General features: G+C 39.4%; 1 protein-coding gene across 3 annotated transcripts in view; it reads right to left on the reverse strand.

Annotated features, from left to right (window-relative positions):
- The window catches only part of DGKH (diacylglycerol kinase eta), a 175,033-nt gene that overhangs the window by 11,479 nt on the left and 144,357 nt on the right, over nucleotides 1-19,197 (reverse strand). For 2 of the 3 annotated variants that reach the window (XM_065845982.2, XM_071805823.1), the window contains 8 exons: nucleotides 18,989-19,102; nucleotides 18,565-18,699; nucleotides 16,900-17,066; nucleotides 14,885-14,990; nucleotides 13,176-13,268; nucleotides 7,102-7,221; nucleotides 6,621-6,729; nucleotides 5,101-5,231 (listed from right to left, as the gene is read on the reverse strand). In XM_065845982.2, coding sequence (XP_065702054.1) covers nucleotides 5,101-5,231; nucleotides 6,621-6,729; nucleotides 7,102-7,221; nucleotides 13,176-13,268; nucleotides 14,885-14,990; nucleotides 16,900-17,066; nucleotides 18,565-18,699; nucleotides 18,989-19,102 — 975 coding nt within the window. The remainder of the gene's footprint in view (nucleotides 1-5,100; nucleotides 5,232-6,620; nucleotides 6,730-7,101; nucleotides 7,222-13,175; nucleotides 13,269-14,884; nucleotides 14,991-16,899; nucleotides 17,067-18,564; nucleotides 18,700-18,988; nucleotides 19,103-19,197) is intronic. The other variant, XM_071805818.1, reaches the window with a different exon arrangement.

Here is a 19,197-nt window from a genome sequence, read left to right on the forward strand (position 1 = left end):
AAAATGCTTTAAAATCCTTGTGTTAATGATGTTGAGCAAGTGGCAGATTCAAGCACTAGTTATGTGTAGAATAAACCTTACATAAACAGACTCTGATTAAATAAAAAAAACTTTTCTAAGTTTCACTATCTGTTTTTCTATCATAGACATTCTTTCAATTTAATAGGAAAATTGTCCTTTACAAAGACATGAAAAAGGAGTGTAATTAAGGAGCTTGAAATAGTTTTTCTCATAATGAGTGAAAAATGAAACCATACATAATATTCTGTACATACTCTACACAAAGACTGTATCTACCCTTCTATAGCCACAGAAACCTCAGAAAAACTGCACTTTATATTACTTAAAAGTGTTAACATGCAATTAATTTTACATTTCTCCAAAGGAAGAAAGAGGTGCTAAGATGCCCATGAATAAATTCTTTTATTGTAAATGTAGCAAGGCACAGATTATACAGGTGGATTAATTTTCAGCGAGTCAAGACTGAATTCTGGTTATGTTAGAGATGAAAAAAAAAACCTGGTTGTTTCTTCAGTTGAAAACTGTCATTACTATAAATACCTGACCAACCTTTACAGCCCTCAGGCACAGAGGTGCCAGCATTAAAGAGTTCAAGATTTTTTCATAAAGTCCGCAAATCAAGCACTGAAAAAGCTTCTGGTTTTCTGCACCACATCAATTTATATTTTGTTTCCTCTAATGGTCATCTCACTTATATAAAAATGTAGTACTAATTTTTAAGTTAAGAGAACTGATGTAGGTAGTAGTTGTTAAACTCGTCCCACAATGACAGTAATATTGTTCATTTTAAATTTGGAGAATATTTTATTTTTTTATGCTAAACTTAATCTTTCCATGAATCAAAAATATGCATGACTCCTGAAACTACTGAAATAGCTTAGGGCTACACGGAGAAAATTCTACGTAAGGAAAAACCCATAAGGATACTTCCCAAACCATGAGAAGCCACACGTGTTAAAGGTTAAGAACTTGCAAATTCGTCAGAACAAACATTTTTCACAAGCAGAACTTCTGTTGGACAAGCAACATAGCGAGATGCTGCCAGACTTCAAAGATTAGAGGAAAGAATCATATACTGAAATTCCCAGAAAACTCAGCCACTTTTTCCACCAACCTTTACAAAGTATCGTCAACAACACCCACATTTCAGAGGCAAAAGATTTTTGGTTTATTTCCCTTCCAGTCGAAGTTGCTGTAATGCAGATCAGAACAGCAAATTTCAAGAGCATCATCACAATTTTTGGGACCCTTTTGACCCCCCTGCCACACTTCCAGGGAAAATAAAAACCAAACCAAACCAAAAAAAAGAGACCACCCAAGATAAACTCTGAATTTTTAAGCTTATGTAATAGTTTGGTTTGGAGGAAATTAAAATTTATACATTCCTGACACTAGATGCTATCTAGTACTGTCAGTTTACTACTGAAGCAGGAAAGTTTGCAGAAATTCTCTCATCTCAGACTAAATCAGCAGCATATGATACATCATTCAACAACCAAGATCCTCCAAAGATCTCTGCATTTTCTGAATGCATGAGTTTCACCATGCTTTACATAATCTGTCCATATTTAGTTGACAACTAATTCACAAAAATTCAATTTGATTAAAATATAGCTTTGAAGACAAGACTCTAGCCAGAGTTTGAGGAAGCAAACAGTGCTTTTTTCTCCAGATATGGCCTTTAAAACTACAGGATCAGCTCTTCTTCTACTCTCCCAACCTTCTCTGCCATCTTTAGGCCTTTCGGCAGGTGGGGTTCAAAAAATTCTCGAAAAAGAAAGGCTGGGCAAGAAAATTGTTGCAACAGCTTTCAGGAGGTCTTTACCTGCATTATATTATGGTGATTGCCTGTCTGCTTAGCCAAGAACCCACTTATTCCAGGTTTGCCCCACAGAATTTGGCCAAGCATACCTCCAATGTAATACTACCAAACAATTTATATAAACACTCCTTAACATTAACGTCTTCCATTAACATCTCCCCTACTCTATGCGCATTCCCAGTGTCAAAAGTCACCTAGCATGCCCAAAGATGAGCAAATCTCACAGAGTATCTTTCCTGCAAACACACTACTGCGAAACACAGAGATGAAATGCCCCAGACTTCAACAGAGACTTCAGCTCAACAGGCACTGCTCATCAAGCTGACACGAGCCATGGAAGCCCTTTCTCCAAAGCAACCAACATTGCTATGGAGCCCTAAGGAGATGTCACCCTGCCGAAGCCTGCCAAATGTGTTGCAGTTCTGACTGTTACTAAGTTGTGTCCATAGGAAAAAGTTTATCAATGCTAAGATGCCAGTATTTATTTCAGAAAAACGAGAGTCTAGTTTTCAATGAGTTTGCTTGTAAAAGAAGGTTAAAAAAAAAAAAAACAAACCGAACAAAACACGACAGCCTTTTTTTCTACAGTTTCTACAACACAGTGCAAAATTCACTGCCCAGTCTTTCCTCAAGGGAAAGATAATCACATGGGTGTAAAAGTCTAAGATTCCCCTAAATAAAATCAGGCATAGGAGGCTGGATAAAGGGTATTATTGCAGGGGCTGAGTGGAGGGAAGTACATGGTTCCACTTGGAGGTGCTCTCCATTTGCCAGTTGCCACACACAGAACTAACCAAGAATGGGATCCACAAGCTACACAGAAATATAATTAGAGGTGTCCAGTTCTTCAGGCAACGTATTGATCTATTCCAGTGATGCGTGCAATGGATGAGAGTTTCATCAAATCCTTTTCTGGACTGCTTTTCATCTCTACTTTTGACCACAGACAGGCCCAGAGGATTCAATTAAAATGGGCAACGATTTTTCCCGTTGTCGACATGAGAGGTAATAGAGGTAAATGTATTGCACATGACTTGAGAGCTTGTGGATCAATGGCGAGCCCATTTAGTCTGGCAGGAGGCACAAGCCTTGCACTGGAGGAGAGGCCGTAGACAGATTATAGCCTGCGAGAGCACTGACGACTCATCTGTACTCCTCGATAGCTAAAGGAGGAAAAATTAACAGGGCGGCTTGTGACGTGTTCCCCATTTCCTAGGAGCCACGTTATACTCCTTGACAGCAATTCTGGTGAGAAAACTGCAGTCTGCTGGAGCCATCCTTAACTGGTTCCCAGCAGAGATGGTGCCATGGATCTAATGAATGGTGCGAGTGCTAAACTTCGCTATTTTAAATTTGGTGTTTGCACACAGAGTGCAAGCCATGCTTGGCCAAAAGCCTGGCCTAACTTACGAGTGGCACTGTATGGGGCAATTCCAGACAAAGATCTCTGCTAGCATAGTATACTATACCCCTGGCAACTGGTGCAAAGCAACTCCTTGCCCAGCTATGCTGAGCAATTTAAAACCTGTGCACGGGCTTCCAGGCAGCACTAGATAGAGGGGACAGTGAAAGTCTGTCTCTGCACAGGCTCTATCTAACACAAACTTTTAGATATTTCAGGGCATAGGCCTTTGTGATGGGGTTTTATTTATGCTGAATCAGCATGAGTCTTAGCAACAGGGGTAACAGGTTGATAATAACCCTGCTGCAGATATTTCCTTGGCTGAAGTGTCAGTCTTCTGGGCGTGTAGTCAAATTGGTACCTGTCAGAAACGAGGCATGGCCAGAAGTTTAAAACTGATTTTACCTACCATCATTCATTCCAACAAATTCATCGTCTTGATTTATTTTCAAGATTTCATAACATTTTAGCAAGCCTAGGCATTGTGTGATGCTGAGTTTCCCAGCTGTCACCATTTTAAGTAGTTTTAAATCTGTTCACTGCCCTTCCAGAACAGGGACTTGCAAGATCCATCACTGTAACATTGTGGCAGATTGCTTGGGACAATTTTCTATTTCTAAATTTTTGTAGGGAAAGACTATCCTGAAACTGTCTCTCTGCGTTAGGAAGTATCCTGAAAGAAAGAAATCTAACTTCCATGGAAAGAAGCTTAGGTGGTCCAATATCAAAGGGTAAAATAATATGCAACAGTCAAAGGGATCATCTCAAACACAGCTATTTTCAGCAGCTGCATTCTACTGCAACAGCCACACAAGGCAAGCACTACCTTATAACATCAAGATTTCATACTATATAAATTCCACCAAGAAGTGGCACAGTTGTATGAAACTGTTGCTTCTATCTGGCGACTACTGTACTGTGGCTAGAGCAATGACTTTCACTCCAAATGTAAATGTTTGCAATTTATACAACATCCTATTTCCTCTCTTAGGTGCTAAAAGCAGTTGCAAAACACATTATCAACAACTCATTACTACTGAGCTCCTGGAAAAAGTAATGTAATGAATCCCCAAAGATATAGCCTCTATTACATATAATGGATGCACTTAAGTCATTCTTGAAAAAGACCAGCAAGCTCAAATAACAGCCTCAGCCTGCTAGGTAACATCTCTCCTGCAAAACTTATAAATCTGACCTCAAAGGAAGTAAGTTGTAGAATTTTTGAGACAATTTTAAAAAGTGCTCTTTTTTAAATCTCTACAGCTAAAATCAGGCAGAGGTTGACCAGGGATGAGAAAACCTATTGCAAAGGTCTATTTTGACACACAAACACCAATAACATGTAAGACCAATGCTGCAATTTATTAAGCTCCTTATCTCTCTCACACCCACTATATCCAATATATATACAATAAATCACCTGAAGCAGGTCAGCCCCTCGTAGCTTCTGACCTTGAAGTAGAGAGATTCAAACTTATTAACACCAATTCCAACTGATCCATACTGATCCCGTTTAATGGAAACAGTGAACTCTTGAAGATAACATTATATTACACCGATGTCAGTAAGATATCAAGCGTGCTTTTCCTATGCCTTCTGACATAAACTATAATGCTATCATTCTGAGTAAAGTGCAAAAAAAGGAAATTTCGGTTAACACAGGTATTTCTGGTTGCGAGTACAAGTCAGCACTTGAGAAATTCAGGCCAAAGGACAGCGCATATTAGTTTATTGCATAGTTGCACAGTGTAAGCCAAGCTACAAGCACATAACAAGTGCAGGGAAAGAAGAAAAGTTGGTTGGTGTTTTGTCAAAGAAAATGGTCAATAGCAGAAAAGTAGCACAAAGGAAATACCTTAAGATCTCGCCTTTCCAGATGTAAAAGCTCAGAGCCTCGGATGTCATGGCTGATGAAGATTTCTTTGTACTCTCCCAAACTGAGCAGATCCAGCCAAGCAGCAACTTCATCTGTGCCCCATTTTTGAACTACCAAAGTTAAGAGCAAAACCCCCTTAATTTCTACATGCTCAAATGCATCACAAGCAAAGGTTAGGCCAAAGAGAGTGGAAAACAGAGTAGAACTGCCGTGCTAGCAAAGGGAAAGGTTAGAGGTGTAATTTCCACAAAAACTGACAATTTTCTTTTTACATGCAGGTTACAGGTTAGCAGTTAACATGAGAAAGTATCTAAACAAAGTTGGGGTTCTTTGCTTTGCAGCCATGCTTTCAGCTTTACTCCAGTTTCTTCAGTAAAGCCTTTAAACCCTCATGTCCCAACAAATTCACATTAAACCATCTTAGGATCAGTGGCGCAAAGTCTAATGTTGTTCTGCTTTATACATTAATTTATTAGTATCATCCAGGGAGAGAAGCCTGCAAAAACTAATTAATATGTAAAATTAAAATAGCAACAATACCTCTAATATAGCAATGGCAGCAAGCAAGTCTGGTTTTAATTAACAGCTTATAGATTTCTTAATTAATGCAACTTCATTCTTTAAGCTACTGTGTTACATAGGCCATTAAGAAGCTCTCTGTAAAACATTGTTCTCTAAGGTTAGTTGCCCACATTAGTCCTAATAAGACCACATTTATTAAAAAAAATAGTTATGCTACTTATTGCTACAGTTTTGCAACTTCATTCAATACTGATCAGTTTTACAATGAAGTAAAACCTAAAGTCTAATCTAAAATCTAAAGTCTGATCAACAAGTGCAAGATTTTGCAGATTTTGACCAAAAAAAGAAAAAGATGTAGAAACAGTTTTAGGACCATCTGATCACTCTTTAACTCCTGGACATAATCTTAAGGAAGTAAGTTCATGGATAAGAGTGGGAAGAGAGGAGAGTGGAGTTTGTTCAACTTCTACTAATTAAAAAAAATCAATATTGACTGTCATGGCTTTTTGTTTGATTTGTCTAACTTGCTGAACTCAAAACCCATCTGAAACTCAAGAATAACTGGTTAATTAAACCAGTGTGATAAAAGCTACTGTGCACCTTCTAAAACTAACCTGAAAAACCTGAACTGGAGCTTCACAGGGGAAAAAATGTGTTTACCTACCACTTATATAGCTACGTGTTAATCACATGTAACCACTGGCAAAGACACAGGTCGTGTCACATGACGAAACTATCTAAATATTTTCTGAGTAGTTCTTTGGTTCATTTGGAAGTCTTGGGGTCTTACTGAATGCTTTCTAAATGCACTGAAAGAAACCTTCATCCTAATGAAGATGTCAGTTAGCTCAGTTGCTTTCCACTTTGACTACTCTTAGGTAGAATGCATCATTTCAGCTCTTAGAAAAAAAAAAACAAACATAAAATCACATTTTCCCCAAACGCTACTATTTTTCTTGTAATTTCAAAACACATACCAGGCTGAGGGCTGGTCTTATGCTTCTGAACTTTTTCTTTTTTAAACTTTGGCACTATGCGAAACACTGTACTTCTATTGTTTCTTTTAGCATAATCCAGAGAGGGATCCTGCATGAAAGAAGAGGCACAGTTATATTTAATTAACAGAAAACAACAGTGACATTACATGCTTAGTTGGTAATTCATAGTTAATCAAAAAACTAATACAAAATTTTACTTTCATAAAGAGCAACGTCGGGATTTAACTCTATACTTATTTCATATATATGTTTCAAATAACCATTCGAAACTTTTACATTCACAAAAGGGAACAAAATACACAAAAATGCCCCAAGCTTAGAAGCTTGTTCACAGCAGACAGAGAGGTTTCAGGATCACTACTGAAATTGTCTCTCCAGATCACGAGGGATTGTAACTTACTCTTCCCTATCAGAAGAAAATAAAGTTTGATTAGAAACAGGAACTATTAATCAAACTCACCTCATCATCATTAGGTTGAAAAACATAATAAAGCCAAGGTATCTCAGCAAGTTTTCTCAACTCTATTTCCACGCTGTGCAAAGCATCAGACAACAGCTCTTCATGGGGAGCTTCTAACTGCTGTTTATAAACAGGCCAGAAAAATAGTATCTTTAGTTTTGTTAACATATAACATTTAAATTTGGATATGCTGTTACTATACACAAACAGATGACTACTTCACAGTGAGTGTAAGCAAACAGTGAAAGCAAATAATCTTACCAAATTAAATTTTCCTTCAGAGACACATCAGACCACCCTGACACTACATTTAGTATGGTCCCAACCACAAAGGGATAACTGAGACAGCTGAGTCTCTTGGTGCAGACCAGCTAGACCTAGCCGTCAATCACTGTCATCATTCACCACACTCCAGAGTCATAGAACCCTAGAATCATTTTGGTTGGAAAAGACATTGAAGATCATTCAGTCCAACTGTTAACCTAACACTGTCAAGTCCACCTCTAAACCATGTCCCCAAGTACCTCATTTACACATCTTTTAAACACCTCCAGGGAGTCTTCAGAGAGCAGAAGTTATCAGATAACACCAATACAAGAACAGACTAGAAATTGAAGGGAGCAGCACAAGTGGAGATAAAACCTGACCAGAAAAACAAGAGCCTGGAAAATGTTTGTATGAAAAGCAGTGTGAAAAAAAAAAAAAAAATTGAATAGAGGGTAGTAAGTCTGAGTTATTCTTTGCAAATGTCTTCATATGATAGATGGCTCTCTCATGGTCAAGTAAGAGGAAACGGATCTTACCAAAGATGCTCCATTCCCAAAGGTCTTCCAGTGGTGACACAATACCCGCACCACCCCTTCTAAGTAGGTGAGACATGGAGTGACAGCCACTGCTGCTGGCTGAGGGTGGGAAGAAAAGGGACCAGGCATGGAAGAGGGCATGACTGCACTCCCAGATGGGAGACAAAAAGCCAAACATATCAGTAAAGGCCAGAGGAAAAGAAAGTGGAGCAGTCTAAAAAACTTAGGACTTTCTGACTTAGGGGAATTTGGCTCTATCAATGCTTTGAGAACCCCATGGGGATGGTGCCAGTCTTCCTTAAAACTCTGGTCTGGAAACTATTCTGCAGCTGTTGTGTGAGTCAAACCTGTGAGAAAAAGGTAAGGCGAACAGCTGACTCCTGGCAAAGCTGCTTTGGGCTTACCTGGGGTTGCTGAAACACCATTTTGGGGTAAAGTTTAACCATGGAACTCGTTGCTTGCAATCACTCATAAAGCAATCTGAACATCTATTTCTCTCTTTGAAGTAAAAGTAAGTCCCAAAGCAGTGCCGAATATCCTTTTGAAAGGCTCTAATTAAGCTATAGCCTAGTGAATGCATTTTTAAAAAGGAGTTGTAAGAGAATCTTTGATCTCTACTGCTGGAAAAAGATTTTGATGGTGTTGGGGTTTAGAGATAAATTACAAGCCCCCATTAGTTTATCCTACCTAAAAAAAGAAATATTTCCTTTGCTTCAATCATTTGCATATGTGACCTTCCAAAGGAGAGACCAGCTTTAGTAAGATATTGCTGTTTAGTATAGTAATATTGGAAATATAAGCTCCATCTTGCTATTCTGTTCTTTATTCTAAAGTTCACAGAATTCAGTGCCCATAAGCAGATTGATCTTTCTTTTGCCTTCCTGTTTTTTTTTCAATTTGAACAGTTCAGTTAATTTGGAGCACAGTGGAAGACCCACTTGTCTTTGAAAAAGTTACAACTTTTCTTGTGTTTTCATTTAAAAAAATATTTGAGTCACCTATTTTATATAAATGAACAAAGCAAAGAATTCTCTCTTTCTCAACAAGCACTTATCTAATTGCTTGATTCTCAAAGGAAAACATTTCACATGGGGACCAAACAACTCTCATCTGATGGTGAGAAAGTGCATACCTTGGCAATATTGCTCCTGAAGTAAACAATGACATTTTGTTAAAGGAAGAGTCAGCAATTCAGGGTAAATTCTCTTCCCACAATGCCTTGGAAAAGGTTCTTATTTCCAAGGTGGAAATTAACACTATGAATGAAACAATGAAAATAAAGGATTTCTTTTTCAATTCCTTCCCAAATTAAATTTTTAATATGAAAATATTTTATTTCAGTGAGCTTGGATAATTTCATTCAGTTGAAATGAAACATTCTGCCATACTTCTCCCTTAATACTCTGGAAAACTGAGCTCTGTTCTAAACTGGAAATGCTTTCTAAAAAGCCAAAATTGAAATAGTGTAGTTGGAAAAACATCTAGACAAAAAATAGTGGTTTTTATTTTTTACAAACTGTATTTCAGCCATAACCATCTGGGAGATTCCACAAATCAGCTTCACTGTCCCCTGCCATCATATCACTAAAAATTGTATTTATAGCTAATTCACTATTTGTTTTCATCTAGCTAATACTGTTTTATGAACTTTGTTAATCATATCTTACAAGAAGTGGCAGGAATCATAGTTTCCTTGCATATGTATTTGCATTTCTTTTGTCTCCTTCAGGAGGCATAATAGAAAAACTCAAGAGCCATTAAATGGCAAGAAAAAAAAGCTTACCAAGTAGTATCTATAACAAAGGCATCAATTTACTGCTATCAGGAGCTTTGATCACAGAAAAGAGGGGTGAGGGAGAATTGAAGAGACAAAAAATAAACAGGAGGATACTAAAGTAAGAATGTCTGTCTTTGTCAGATGAGAAAGATAATTTGGAGAACAGCGTATGATGGCAGTGGCTGATGTATCGAGCAAGACCTGACATTCCATGTGTCTCTATTTTAATCAAGAAAGGGACCAACATACATGTAGCTTCAATATTTATAAAATACATGACAATAAGGTTAACTGGGGTGTCTTGTTATTGTGACTGTGAAATACTGTTCTAAACAAGCACAATGTCAAATGAGTGCAATGGACAACTCTGAAAGATTATCTCATTATCTTCCAAATGGCCTTTTTATTAAAAAATGGGTTTGATGCAGACCCATGAAGACATTTGCACAAACCATAAGGAGAAGCAGAAATAGAACACGTAAAAATCAAAAATGGACAAATGAATAAAATTAAGCTTCAGAGCCAGAACAAGGGACCACCCCCATTCTAATACACCCCAGGATGCCATTGGCCTTCCTGGCCACAAGGCCACAGTGTTGGCTCATGGTCATTCTGCTGTCCACCAGGACCCCCAAGTCCCTTTCCCCTATGCTGCTCTGTAATAGGTCATTACCCAACTTATACTGGAATCTGGGGTTGTTCCTACCCAGATGCAAGACTCTACACTTGCCCTTGTTATATTTCATTAAATTCTTCCCCGCCCAACTCTCCAGCCTGTCCAGGTCTCGCTGGATGGCAGCACAGCCTTCTGGCATATCAGCCATTCCTCCCAGTTTGTTGTCATCAGCAAACTTACTGATAGTACACTCTATTCCCTCATCTAAATCACTGATGAATATATTGAATAATACAGGTCCCAGTACTGACCCTTGAGGCACTCCACTAGATACAGGCCTCCAGTTGGACTCTGCCCCATTGACCACGACTCTCTGGCTTCTTTCCTTCAGCCAGTTCTCAGTCCACCTCACTACCCAATCGTCCAGACCACACTTCCTCAGTTTAGCAGCAAGGATGCTGTGGGAGACCGTGTAAATGCTTTACTGAAATCAAGACCGACCACATCCACTGGTTTGCCATCATCTATCCATCTTGTTATGTCCTCATAAAAGTCTATGAGGTTGGTTAAGCACAACTTCCCCTTGGTGAAGCCATGATGACTGCCTCTAATGACCCTCTTATCCCTGATATGCCTTGAGATGGCACCAAGGATAAGTAAGTTGTTCCATCACTTTCCCAGGGACGGAGGTGAGGCTGACCGGTCTACAGTTACCTGGGTCCTCCTTCTTGCCCTTTTTGAAGACTGGAGTGACATTTGCTTTCTTTCAGTCCTCAGGCACCTCTCCCGTTTCCCAAGACTTGGCAAAGATGATGGAGAGTGGTCCAGCAATGACCTCAGCCAGCTCCCTCCGCACCCACGGGTGTATCCCATCAGGACCCATGGATTTACGGATGTCCAGATTGCCTAACTGGTCCCTAACCCAGTCCTCATCAACCAAGGCAAACTCCTCCATCGTCCTGCCTTCCTTTGGGGCCTCAGCGGTATGGGGCTCCTCAGGACAGTTTCCGTCAGCACACAGACAAAGAAGGCATTCAGTAACTCTGCCTTCTCTGTATCTTCTGTCACCAGGGCACCCACCTCGTTCATCAGTGGGCCTGCATTGCCTCTGGTGTTAGTTTTATCTGCCGTGTATTTGAATAAGCTCTTTCTGCTGTCCTTGACCCCTCTCACCAGGTTTAATTCTAAGGAGGCCTTAGCTTTCCTAGTTGCCTCCCTACACCCTCTGACAATAGCCTTATGTTCTTCCCAAGTAGCCAGACCTTCCTTCCATGATCTGTAAACTCTCCACTTCCACTTGAGTTTGTCCAGGTGTTCCCTGTTTAACCACGCAGGTCTCCTGGCTCCCTTCCTTGACTTCCTACATGTCAGGATGCTCTTATCTTGAGCTTGGTAGAAGCAGTCCCTGAACACTAACCAACTATCTTGGGCTCCTTTACCTTCAAGTACCCTTCCCCATGGGATTTCCCATAGCAATTGCTTGAAAAGGCCAAAGTTGGCCCTACTGAAGTCCAGGGTTGTGATTCTGCTTGCTATTCTGTTCCTGCCACATGAGATCCTGAACTCCACCATCTCGTAGTTGCTGTAGCCAAGGCAGCCCTCAACCTTTACCGCTTCAACCAGACCCTCCTTGTTAGTGAGGATGAGATCCAGCAGCACACCTCTCCTAGTTGGCTCATCCACCATTTGCATCAGGAAGTTATTGTCAATACACTGGAGGAACCTCCTAGACTGTGGCTGGCCTTCCAGCAAACATCAGGGAAGTTAAAATCCCCCACCACAACCAGGACCTGTGACTGTGAGGCTGCTCTCAGCTGTCTGCAGAAGGCCTCACCAACTTCCTCACCCTGGTCTGGTGGCCTGTAATAGACATCCACAACAGTATCACCCCTGCCAGCCTGCCCCTTAATTCTCACCCACGGACTCTCAACTCGCTCCTCATCCACCACTGGACAGTACGTAATACATTGTAGTTGCTCTCTCATGTAAAGAGTAACTCCACCACCATGCCTGGCTGGCCTGTCTTTCCTGAGAAGGACATAGCCATCCATGACCATATTTCAGTCATGTGAGCTGTCCCACCATGTCTCCGTAATTGCCACCAGATCATAATCACCTGACTGAACACAGGTTTCTAACTCCTCCTGCTTGTTCCCCATGCTGCGTGCACTGGTGTACAGGCATTTCAGAGACCGAACTGAGCACACTGATTTCACGCTAGGGTATGGGAGGCCTCCCAGTCTTCATCAATTCTAGAGTGCTGTCCCACCGGTGCAAGCCCAGCTATAACTCCATCCCCCTTTGAATCTACTTTAAAGCTCTAGAAATGAGCCTTGCTAATTCCTGCCCCAGCATCCTTTTCCCCTGTGAGATTAAACTCCCACGCATCACTGTCCGGACTGGTGTCTTATAAAACCAGCCGTTATCAAAGAATCCAAAGCCCTGCCTGTAGCACCAGTCTTGTAGCCAAGCATTTATGGACTGAATTATTCTATTCCAGCCCACGTTGGCACCTGAAAATGGAAGTAGGGAAGAGAAAATATCTTGTGCCCCAGACTCTTCCACCAACTGTCCCAAGGCCTTGAAATCTTTCTTCATTCCCCTCAGACTACGGGATGCAGCTTGCTCCCCACCTGTCTGGAAGATCAGTAGTGGGACAGATATCTGAAGTGAGGTAAGATGGGATGGATGCCAACCTAGGACAAGAATTCATAACTCATTCCAACCCAAACCAGAAATGCAGTGCAATATCCTCCAACTGGCCTTACAGAGCTTCTCGTAGCATGTCATAAATCCTGTGCCAATTTAAAAAATCAGCAAAAAACAAATCACAGATAGTCTGAATGAGGAAATAAACCCATGTGTTTTGTGACCTTACCAAAGGCACTCTGCCTACTAGCAGAGATTCAGTTTCATTATGTAGGGCCTTCACATTCACAGCTATCTCCATGGCAGTGTTTCTGGTAAGGCTCTAGGGAATAAAAAGCATGAAAATTATTTGAAGTGATGCAAGTCAGACTGAGAATAAGTACTTTGGGCTTACAGCACAGATCTTAAGTGTCGTGTCTTAGAAGGAATACATCAATTTATCTCTACACTGACAACTTCTTCAGCACTGAGAAAAGAACAAAAATGTAGTATGAATTTATTTTCTTTTCCTCAACTTCATTTAATCTGCCCTTATGCAATCCTGAAGATCACCAAGTGACCAGCCACCTGTGAGATGTATTCACGATTTTTATGGATGACAAAGGCCAGCAGAAAAGTTGTGGGCCTCATTTAATGACTGTTGAACCAAATTGTTCACCTTATCCTTAGCAGAAGTAAGCTCTTATCCATATTTCAAAAAGGTTAACTAATATATTTACCATATGAAAATTTATGTTAGATATAGACAGTCTCTACCTAATTAATCTTTTTTGTGTGTGTGTGTGTGTGTGTGTGTGTGTGTGTGTGTGTGTGTGTGTGTGTGTGTTCAAACCCTGAAAACATCCAAATTGTCTAGTGTGAAGAGACAATCCAGGAAACTAATTTCCTCTCATCCCCTTTGCATTCTCTGCACAGTGCCTGGATAACAATTAAGCATGAAAATTTCCACAAGAATCGACCTATATGTAGTAACATTTGTTGAGCCATTGTCATGCCTCCACTGTGTGTCTGGGGACTTGCCCACACAGTTATCTGCAAGCAGATGTGAACTTAGCTTACTTTCCCTATTTTTTTTGCTGTTTGCTGGCCCAAGTTTGCTTTATTCATGCTCAGAGCTACATTGGTACACCACCTCACTTGATCTATTAAGCACTGCTGCGGCATCGCTTTGGGATGATCACCCCTGGCTGTGGACCAACGTTGCAGATGAGGTGAATTCTTGACTGCTTCCAAAAGGCAACAGACACAATCTTACTGTGCCAATCATCCAAACTCCCTATCTCCCTTTGACTGCTCACTTCTCCCTGCAACAACACCCAGAAAGTCTGCATTTTAAGCGTCATTACTGCCCCTTTCTAAAGTCCCATGTTCACAAAAGAGAGTATCAGCTGGGGAGGACACTGATGAATGCGGAAACTGCATCTTCTGCCTTCTCAGGTGTCACATTGGCCTAACATCAGGGGGGGACTCTCCTCTTTAATACTCTTCTGTAAAAAGGCAGTTCTCCTAACTCCCATTCCTGGTATTATTAATACATTTCAGAATGATTGAGCCTGATCTCTACAAATTCATCAGCTATGGGGTGTTCCTCTCTGCATGTGAAGGGTTGAGATCCCTGCTGCTACACAGAGCAGTACCTTCAAAATCGGAACTTTCCCTTTACTTTCACCTTAGAAAAAGTGGCAAAAAAGGGGAGAAGATACAGCACCCATTCACCTGTTAGGCAATTTCATTTAAATTTGATCATCTGTATGTACATTTAGGAGCCTTGTTTATCAAAAATTTCACGAATTATCATCCAGCTTTTTTTAATACGGACACAGAGAGTACAATACAGTTCCCGTGTCACAAGCTTTTGCAGGCAGATATTATAGCTTATTTCCTTATACAGATCCTATAACTTATTTATTTATAAATAAATCTCTGTTCTTCCTTTACCTCAGGAAACCTCGGGTTGGCTTTATTTAATGCATGCGAACACGCATTAACAGCATGAGCAAGCTCCTGCTCCAAGAGGCCATGTATTTTTGCGGCTTCACAGATCCTACAAAAATATTAAAAAAAGAGAGAAATATTTCTTATTCTTTTTAAAGAAAAATTCTGAAGAGTACACTTTATCAGATGAGAAAATATACAAAGATACGTTTCACAAAACACTTTCCAAAAAATACACTGCTTTATAACAAAAGTTGAAATACAAGTATCTCTTCAAGCAACATGGCACCTCATGTAAATGATATCCATCACACAGAAGACTTATTTTGCTGTGAAATACTGAAACACATTTTTTTTGTCTTGCTATGCCAAAATTGTACCAAAAATGTTGGGGCTTTTAATTTAAATAAACAAAAGAGGAAAATCCTGGCACGTTAAGATAACTGACTTGAAGTTATTTTAAAAACCATGACACCTTTTTCACAAGGCATATCCTTCAGATGTGACAGTAAAATGGGCTGCAATTATCTGAGATTCTGGGAGGTCCATCTGTAATTACAACCTCTGGATCACCTCTAGAACAGTAAAGTTTTTAAGCTGTCTTGGCTAAACTTCACTTCGGGTAATTTATAATCTAAATTAGTCCTCTATGACTACTGAGTCACCAGTACAGTTTATGAAAAGAATATGTAGTTCTTTAACTCCTTTCTTATCAATGCAACTCAATGGATTCCTTTCAGTCTCCTTCCAGTGGTGCCCAACGATAGGATGAGGGGCAACAGGCACAGACTGAAGCACAGGAGGTTCCATCTGAATACGAGGAGAAACTTCTTTACTTGGAGGGTGCCAGAGCACTGAAACAGGCTGCCCAGAGAGGCTGTGGAATCTCCTTCTCTGGAGACATTCAAAACCCGCCTGGACACCTTCCTGTGTGATCTGCTCTGGTGAACCTGCTTTAGCAGGTGGGTTGGACTGGATGATCTCCAGAGGTCCCTTCCAACCCCAAACATTCTGTGATTTCTTGACATACTCCAAGAACCGATCTTGGTGCTTAAGATAATTTGTAATCATAATGAACTGAGTAGCAACTTTATAAAACATTCTGATTTTTAAAAAATGCATTTCTTAAAAATTCTAGTGTTTTGTTTGTTTTTGTTTGCTTATTTGTTTGGTTGGTTTGTTTTTTGGTTTTGTTTGGTTGGTTGTTGTTGTTGTTGTTTGGTTTTTTAATTTTGTGGAGTGTTTGGTTGGTTGGTTTTTGTTTTCCCCCCGTGGAAAGTTCAAGTGTGTTCTTTATTAAAATACTCGCATCTCAGAAAGAAACTAGTTCTTGAAAATAAGCAAGGCTGTGGGATCAGTTTTATACCATTGGCTCACCATCATCTCAAATCATTTAAGTTACTGAACTGTGCAGGGACACAGAGATGAGTATTTTGAGCATTAGGAATGAAACAGAAAGCTGGCAATGTGGGCTCTTTAAATGTTGGTGTCTTTACTGTTTACTTGTACAATATTTTAAGAAAACTTTCAAGTTTATTGAAAAGTGCTCATCCTTCTGAAATTCTGAGTAACAAGGATTTAAAGAGAAATAAAGTCAGGAGAAGTTAAGGTCAGGTGGATAAATCCATACTTTTGACTTCTAAAGTTGACTTCCAAAGTTTTTTTTTTCAAGAAATATGTATTTGCTTTTGCATCAAATAAGAAGTTACAATGAAAAGCCTCTCTGCAGAGATGTTTTCCAGTTTTCCATTTCCACTGCTCCTTCGAAAAGTTGGTTTTCATAAGAAAAAAATATGAAAACACACAAAAATAAAATTACAGAAATACCTAAGAAAAGCATACTTAAGCTAAGCCTCAAAAATAAAATAAAATAAAGTTTAAAAAATTAAACAACTGATAGAGTGGCAACTAAACATTAATCAGAAAATGGAAAATATACACTTCTATGTATGCATTTGCATGAATAATTCAGTCTTGGTGTATAGGCTGCCAATTCAAACTTATTAATTTTACTGTACCTGGTAATAAGTTCTTCTGCAGCTTGTGAGCACAGCTGGATCTGTGCAACTTCTTCTTCTGCAGCCAACTCAACAGCCTGCTGAGGGTACAAGGGAGATCGAATGACAGGTTTACAGGAATCATACTTCTGTTTGTCTTCCCAAGACTTCAGGGTGTTTTCAAAGGCCTAATCAAAATGAATTATACATTCAGTATTCTTACTTACTTTAAAAAATAATTTTATGCACATTTTAATGTCTATAAGATTTTAATTGAAATTAATTTAATAAATAACTTTTAAATTTTATATAAATAATACAAGCCCTATAAATCATACAAACTCTGTAAATAATGACATGAAACTTAATATTTTTGAAACTTAATATAGAGAATTAGTAACTTCTGAAAGCTCACTTTCTCTCCCTGCTTTATCCTCAGTAAGCGTCTCTCAAAACAATAAGAACACAAAAACAGTGATAACACAAGCATGGATAGTAAGATCCAAATCTGAAAGTAATAAAAGATTCAAACCTGAAAAATGTTGTGAAAAAGGTAACAAATTTACTAAATATAGTTCGAATGCCATTAATTTCACCCTACATTCACCATCCAGTTACTGGATGGAGAACTGAAGGGCAGTTACACCTTCTACTCAGTAATCCCAGACAAGCATGAACTCTCCTGTAGCTTTTGACTGGGTTGACTGGGCTCTGCCGATGGCTCTTCTGTCTGAGACTGGGTCATGGGGGAGAGGGTGGATTAGTGGGACAGAGAGAGACACAAGAGAAATCTGCAGAAAGTCATTCTGAAAAAAGTTATAGAGGTTTGCTTTCTCTCCCTGAGAAGGAAGGAAGAAAAAGGGGGAGGGAAGCAGAGAGAGAAGGTGAGAGAGGGAAAGGAAAGGAAAGGGAAAGGAAAGGGAAAGGGAAAGGGAAGGAAAGGAAAGGAAAGGAAAGGAAAGGAAAGGAAAGGAAAGGAAAGGAAAGGAAAGGAAAGGAAAGGAAAGGAAAGGAAAGGAAAGGAAAGGAAAGGAAAGGAAAGGAAAGGAAAGGAAAGGAAAGGGAAAAGAGAAAAGAGAAAAGAGAAAAGAGAAAAGAAAAAAGAAAAAAGAAAAAAGAAAAAAGAAAAAAAAAGAAAAAAGAAAAAAGAAAAAAGAAAAAAGAAAAAAGAAAAAAGAAAAAAGAAAAAAGAAAAAAGAAAAAAGAAAAAAGAAAAAAGAAAAAAGAAAAAAGAAAAGAGAGAGAAAAAGAGAAAGAAAGGAAAGAAAGAAGGAAAGAGGAAAGAGAGGAAAGAGAGGAAGGAAGGGAGGAAGGAAAGGAGGAAGGAAGGAAGAAGAGGAAGGGAGGAAGGAAGGCAGGAAGGGAGGAAGGCAGGAAGGGAGGAAGGCAGGAAGGGAGGAAGGAGATAAAATCTTGACCATTCTTACTATACATCAGTAAGAATAGAGGGATAGCACTAATAAAAGTGATAAAAGCTAAAAAAGAGCTCTGTCACTTACACAAAAGAACAATTCTCTATCCAGCTTATTACAGAAATTATATAACTGTAAGTAATTATAGAAGTTATGTAAATAATTATAAAACATTTTTGTAAGCACTGTTTTTCGTTCATGTTGTAACTGAATCAAATTATTACAGAAAACAATGTTAGTGACGGTATCTCGTAACACACTTTCTGCAACATACTCTGTCTCGTGTTAGCATCTGAGCTCTGTTTTTATGTATGATCTTAATAACTCCTGGGGGCTGGATCCATGCCTCTCCATCAACTTGCACTGGAACCCCTTCATCACCAAGTATGGTGATCTTCACAGACCGACACTGGAAGAGAACAAACACATTATTTTACAGAGCAATAAATATTAATGAAACTGACGGGCCACCTGAAATATCTTAATTACTAGGAGCTGTGGCTTCCCTCCAGGACTGCGTCAAGGATGAAGCGCTTTTATACTTCATTCATCATGGAAGACAATTTGTTACCCGTTAAAATTAAAACAATGTCAGCGCTTTATTAATGTATAGGGTGGTGGTCACCAAGAGCACCGCTACTTGCCAGTGTCCCAAACTGCTGCCAACCGTGTTGCGTGTTTTCAAGTCAGAGACAAACCTGAGCTATCCTGTGGTGCTGCAGTTTGATGACTCTGGACACTGCCATCTGCATGCTGCCAAATACCGCAACAACTTCCAAGATTTTATCATCAAATGATGGAGCCCCAAATATCTGAAAGGAAAAGAAAATATTCCATCTTTGATGGTTAATCCAGTGCTTAGATTGCCTGTTCAATGAAACAGATTCATTTACTATTTGTTTTCAAC

The sequence above is a fragment of the Patagioenas fasciata genome, chromosome 1 (genome assembly GCF_037038585.1).
Source record: "Patagioenas fasciata isolate bPatFas1 chromosome 1, bPatFas1.hap1, whole genome shotgun sequence".
NCBI lineage: Eukaryota > Metazoa > Chordata > Aves > Columbiformes > Columbidae > Patagioenas > Patagioenas fasciata.